At 36.4% G+C, this 6534-nt stretch overlaps 1 protein-coding gene across 1 annotated transcript; it reads left to right on the forward strand.

The window, feature by feature from the left end:
* Positions 1-2030: 2030 nt before the first annotated feature.
* Positions 2031-6331, forward strand: LOC132043427 (phospholipase D alpha 1-like). Its single transcript, XM_059433922.1, has 4 exons — positions 2031-2258; positions 3395-3466; positions 3588-5454; positions 5547-6331. Exons 1-4 carry the CDS (start codon positions 2169-2171, stop codon positions 5978-5980), a joined length of 2463 nt encoding a protein of 820 aa, XP_059289905.1. The 5' UTR covers positions 2031-2168; the 3' UTR covers positions 5981-6331.
* The last annotated feature ends 203 nt before the right edge of the window (positions 6332-6534 follow it).

Consider the following 6534-nt stretch of genomic DNA (forward strand, 5'->3'; position numbering starts at 1 on the left):
AAACTCTTAATGAAATTTTGTAGCTCGTATGAGTAAGGTGTTAAAGTTACAGAAGCACCCTTGACAGATTTCACCTATGTGAGTGTGGAGGTAGGCCGCTTCCTATGAGAATTAGGCTTATTCTCAAAAACACTCATGAAAATCGGGATAGCACAAGGCCGTAATGTGCTCACTATTAAAGCTTATGTCAACACCTTGATTATTATGTATTAGTGATACTTTATTTCCCTTAATCAATCATAGTTCAATGCGGAGCACACTACTGACTTTAGAGTAGAGATTGCTGTTTTACTAAGTGGAGGTTCAATGTAGAGCATACCTTTATTATGCATAATAGTCTTCCTTCAACTAAGTTAGTGATAACTCTCTTATTATAATATTAAAATGAGTGGGGCATTGATGGAGATAATGAGCATTTTAATATTATATTAAAGTGCCATATCCATTCTCTTTTTAATGACCATAAAGATGTAACCATTTTCACATGTTTTGGTGCCATAACATGGCAATTACTTTTGTCCTTCCACTATCTCATTACTCATATGAATTATGGATGAATGTGGTCTTATTTCCCTTTGTAATCTCCTACTCATAATTCCCCCATATTCTCCATATTTACATCTATTTAATACCCCACTCTTATCCTATTCAATTCAAGGATGATGTTGTTAACTATGAATAGTTAGTCATCCTAACCTTGTGGTGGAGGAAAAATATTGGAGAGTTCTTGAAAAAGTAAAGATAAAAGAGAGTATTTTTTTTTTTTTAATGTTGAAGGAAGGTGTTTTATGGTGGAGCTTTGGACTCTTCAACTAGTCCGGAGTTGTTTGAGTCACACGATGTTGATGGGCTGTTGTATCCTGGAGGGGACAAGTCAGAGCATTACTGCTGGACCGGTGAAGATTATGCCGCAGTGGGCTTGAATCTCCTTAAAGAGAGCGAGATATCCGTGCCACAGCCTGAAGAATATTTATTTACTTTGTTTTTCATTTTGTTCATTTTATTTTTCAAATATAATTTATTGTAATTGTGGTATATTCACCAACACTTATAAATAGAGATGCTTATAATTATCTTATAGTTGGCTTGATGATGTAATTACTTTTTACACGTTAGTGCATCAAACTTCGATTTTGTAAGAATTTAAGTTATATGCATTAACGTGTAAAAAGTTTTTACACCATCAATGTAATTTCCCTTTAATCATACCATGTTATTTACCGTTTATTTTAGGGTACCTATCAATGTTATTAAATAGAATTACATGTGCATATAACTTAAACTTGATATATAATGTGTCAGAAATACTTCAGCCTACGAAAAAGGAGAGAAGCGAAATTGACATTAATTATAAATAACCGCCTACGAAAAAAGAGAGAAGAGAAATTGACATTATAAATAGCCACCTACGAAAAAAGAGAGAAGAGAAATTGATATAAATAGCCGCCCACCAAATAATAGTCAGCAAATATATATTTTTTGCATATTAATGTATAATATACATATATAGTAGTATATTTTTTTTTTGTATATTTAACTAGTGAATGTAATTATTTTAGCCGACCGGCCAAATGTGTAACTTGCCAAAATAAAACAAAGCATCGCTTTTCCTAGTGTCGTTTGGGCCGAGTTGTAAACAATTTAATGAAGTTTTAGCCCGTAGAGCGTTAGCTTTTTGGGTTTGCGTTAGCATTTTGACCTCCTTTAGCTCTCTGTTCTTTCAAGTTGTGTTAGCAACAATTCCCTCAAGAAAATCTCTATGGACACGCAATACATGAGACAGATAACCAAGAAAATGCAAAGCTTTACAAACATGAATGTTCATGATATATTCTGTAAGTTTTCAGCAATAACCCCATAATGGTAGCTTAGACATCCAAAGCAAAAGATATTCTTTCTTCAGAATAGGTGATTCCTCCTGAAGAGGTTGCTTCAGCCGTTTTACATGATTTTTTAGTAAAACCTTTTTTTCTTCTTTATATAAAGTCTTTAACTGTATAGCTTTCTTCAGACAAATTCTCATCCCCTTCACGACAAAAGCTACCTTTTTGAGGTTCTTTGTCTTTATCTTTGCTTTCTTCATTTTGCAGACTTGTGTGCTTTCTTTTGATCTAATTTGATCGCTTGCTTTATTTTTATTTGTCCTATGAAATATTGCTTAGGTGAAAATGGGACCACGTTTGCTGCATGGGACTCTTCATGCTACCATATATGAAATTGATAGGATAAGGGGTGGTTGCGGTGATTGTTGTGGCCCGGTAACATTCTCACACTACTTCATCGATCTCTCTTTCGTTATATCAGGAACTTTTTCTTCTCCTAAGTTCTGTAAATGCATTTTCTGTTTTATATCTCTGCAGTAGGATTAGTCATATGCATATCTAGGGCGGGTTCTATGAGTTTAACTGAAATCATTGCTTTCTACTTGAACTATGTAAACATATACAAAAAGAACTTTAAATTTATTCATACCATCATAATCATTCTGATCCCACTAACTCTAGATACTAAATTCGCCTCTGTAATTAGACATTAATGCAACGCGAAAAAGAGAGGAAGAAATAGAAAAATTGACAAGTTAATTCGTGTACTATTAGTCGTTGCTCATTGCACATGGCTAAGAGGCATATTTGTAGTAAAATTGTTAAACGATGATTCAATGTTAATGGACCCATTCAATCTTTTACTATGCTTTCACATGAGCTAGATGCATAACGGTTATGAGTATGACTGCTTGCGGTCTATTCCAAAGTACCAAAAGTTTTTGAGGCTAAAACCTCTTACAGGACCTAAGGAAGGGCTTATAGTCGCATCCATAGAAGAATCACCATTAGGTGAGGTTAGGGCTTTCATTGTTGCAAATAAGAAAGACACAGCATGCCACACTCACGAGAGATATTGTCGATAACACTTTTTACTGTGGTGGAATAACATTTTGTCTACTCAGAAGGGCTATATGCCTTAATATTTATTCAATAGTATAACAGTTCAAGTATGGAAATGACAGTAAATAGCTATGTGACACAAGATCTTGTTGCTTTATTTTCCCACGGAGCAGAAGCAATATATAGCTACGGATTATTAAGTTGGTACTAATACGCTAGTGAAACTAATAATTCTGATAGTTCTCTACTTAGCTTGTGGTTTAAAATAGTATATCAGCAGGTGCCCAGAACACAAACAAAAATTACTAAAACCTAAAACCAATGAACTGTGAAGCCTAGCGCATGCTGATTTAGGTGGAGGTTGCATGAACTAATTAAGTTTGGGGCTTAGAACAAATGACTGCTCAATATACTGGTGGTACATATGTATGTGCTGATTTCTGTTATTTGATTTTTTAACCACTTTATAGCCTCTAGCGTTTTTCTAATCTCCATATCTTTAATTGTAGACTGCATCTCCTCACAAAGCATCAAAAAGACTTTTGAACAATGTCAAGAAATTGTTCTTTTGCGCGCCACAGGTATTATTTTTAATACAATTGGCTTTTTGCTGCAGTTTTTACTCTTGTATTGACTTGTCAGCTTCAGTTCTGTCCATTATCCGCTTTAAACTTTTCACAATCTGTGTTAAATATGATGCAGGTTTCTGCTACAAAACTCTATTCAACCATAGATTTAGATAAGGCTAGAGTTGGGCGGACCAGAATCGTAGAAAATGAGCCTTCCAACCCTCATTGGAATGAAACATTTCGTTTATACTGTGCACATGAGATTTCTAACATCATTTTTACAGTAAAAGATGAGAATCCTATTAGTGCAACACTAATTGGAAGAGCTTATCTCCCTGTTGAGGAAGTCTTGAATAGATATGTAGTCGACAGATGGGTACCAATATTGGATGACGATGGGCATCCCATAAGTGGTCGTTCAAAAATCCATGTAAGGTTGCAGTTCTTTAGTGTAAAGCAAGACAGTAATTGGTCTAGAGGAATTAGCTCCCTCGCATTTGGAGGAATCCCTTATACCTTCTTCAAGGAGAGACAAGGGTGTCAAGTTACACTCTACCCTGATGCAGACATCTCAGATGATGATATCACAAATTATCTTGAGTCTCAAGGACTTTTTGAACCTCAGAGTTGCTGGGAAGACATTTTTGATGCCATCACTAATGCAAATCACTTAATTTATATAGCAGGCTGGTCTGTATATACTAAAATTACCTTGATAAGAAACCCAAAGAGGCAAAACAGAGGAGGAGACCTTACTCTTGGGGAGCTGCTGAAAAAGAAGGCAAGTGAGGGAGTTAATGTTCTCTTGCTAGTTTGGGATGATAGAACTTCAGATGAGGTGCTAAAAAGAGAAGGACTAATGTCAACTCACGACCAAGAAACTGCAGATTATTTTAAGAACACAGATGTCCATTGTTGTTTGTGTCCACGCAACCCTGATAGTGGAAAGAGTGTAATTCAGGGGTTTCAGGTTGGTACAATGTTTACTCACCATCAAAAGACTATTGTGGTAGACACTGAAATTCCAGGAGGTCTGTCACAGAAAAGAATGATAGTAAGCTTTCTTGGTGGTATTGATCTTTGTGATGGTCGATATGATACTCGGGAACACTCGTTATTCAGGACATTGGACACTGTCCATAAGCAAGATTTCCATCAGCCTAACTTTCCAGGCTCTTCAATCGAGAAAGGTGGTCCAAGAGAGCCCTGGCATGACATTCATTGCAGGCTAGAAGGGCCTGTTGCCTGGGATGTTCTGTATAATTTTGAGCAAAGGTGGAGGAAGCAGATTGGAAATAGATTTATCTATTCAATGAGTGAGCTTGATAAATTCATTATTCACCCAACAGAAGTTACAGCATCAAGGGATAGAGAAACCTGGAATGTTCAAATATTTCGATCCATTGATGGTGGTGCTGTTGTTGACTTCCCTGGAAAACCAGAAGAAGCTGCTGAGGTAGGCCTTGTTACTGGGAAGAATAACGTCATTGATCAAAGCATCCATGACGCATACATTAGTGCCATTCGTCGAGCTAAGGATTTCATTTACATTGAAAACCAATACTTTGTTGGAAGCTGCTATGGTTGGAAGCCAGCAGAAGATATCAAGCTCGAGGACATCGGAGCTTTGCATCTTATCCCAAAGGAGATCTCACTTAAGATTGTGAGCAAGATTCAAGCAGGGGAGAGATTTACGGTCTATGTTGTTCTTCCAATGTGGCCAGAAGGTATACCTGAAAGTGACTCGGTTCAGGCAATTTTAGATTGGCAAAGAAGGACAATGGAAATGATGTACACAGACATATGCAATGCCCTTAAGGCTAAGGGAATTAGTACTGCTGATCCTAGAGATTACTTGACATTTTTCTGCCTTGGCAACCGAGAAGTCGAAAAGCCTGGAGAATACAAACCTCCACAGAAACCAGATCCTGATACTGATTATGCAAGAGCTCAAGAGTTCAGGCGCTTTATGATCTACGTTCATTCAAAAATGATGATTGGTGAGTGAATAATATATATACCAGTTTTCGCTTTATTTACTATTAGTGGAATTTGATCAAACTAATGCTTGCTTCTTTTTTTTCTTGCACAGTTGATGATGAATACATCATAATTGGATCTGCCAACATCAATCAGAGGTCAATGGATGGTGCAAGAGATTCTGAGATTGCTATGGGTGGGTACCAACCATATCACCTTGCAGCTAATCAACCAGCTAGAGGGAAAATATATGGTTTTCGAATGTCCTTATGGTGTGAGCATCTAAACTATGCAGATGACTCCTTCGTCGATCCTTCGAGTCTAGAATGTGTTAGGAAAGTAAATGGCATGGCTGATGAAAGCTGGAAATATTATTCTAGTGATACATTTGATCTTGATCTTCCAGGCCACCTTCTTTGCTACCCTGTAAATATTTCAAACACTGGACAGATTACATCACTTCCTGGATTCAAGTTCTTCCCAGACACGAAGGCTGCTGTTCTTGGCACCAAATCTCAGTATCTCCCACCTATCCTCACTACATGATGTACAATTGTAACATGGTACCAACCAACATTAACTACTTACCAAAAATTACAAGTACTCAAGTTATGACGGTGGTTTATGTGTTGCTAGCATTTTAGCAACGTATAAACCTTTGGTTCATGTTATCTCAAGATTACACTTTAGAAAAATAGAATCACATGTTTGGTCCCAAGACAGTGGGGACTAGAATTGGGGAGAAGGGGAGTATAATACATATGGATATGGTATGAAGAATTTGACATCTTATGATTTGATATTGGAGATTTGTGAATTTTAAACTTCTTACCTCATTTAGAACATCAATTGGTCAAAGGGGAAATGAATTAATAGAATTTACTCATTTTTTAAGCATGGAATAATTGTCCTGGTAAACCATCCTTTTTTTTTTGGGAGAAAGATAAATTAATAGGACAATTATTAGATAAATTAATAGGACAATTATTCCCTTTAACGAGCCTTTTCGTATTTCCACTTGGAAGCTAAAGGTAGAAAAAACATAAAGCTTTTTCTCTTGCTCGATATGCGTAATTAAGAAAACAGAGTATATTATCTTT

Source organism: Lycium ferocissimum, unplaced genomic scaffold (assembly GCF_029784015.1).
Source record: "Lycium ferocissimum isolate CSIRO_LF1 unplaced genomic scaffold, AGI_CSIRO_Lferr_CH_V1 ctg243, whole genome shotgun sequence".
Classification (NCBI taxonomy): Eukaryota; Viridiplantae; Streptophyta; class Magnoliopsida; order Solanales; family Solanaceae; genus Lycium; species Lycium ferocissimum.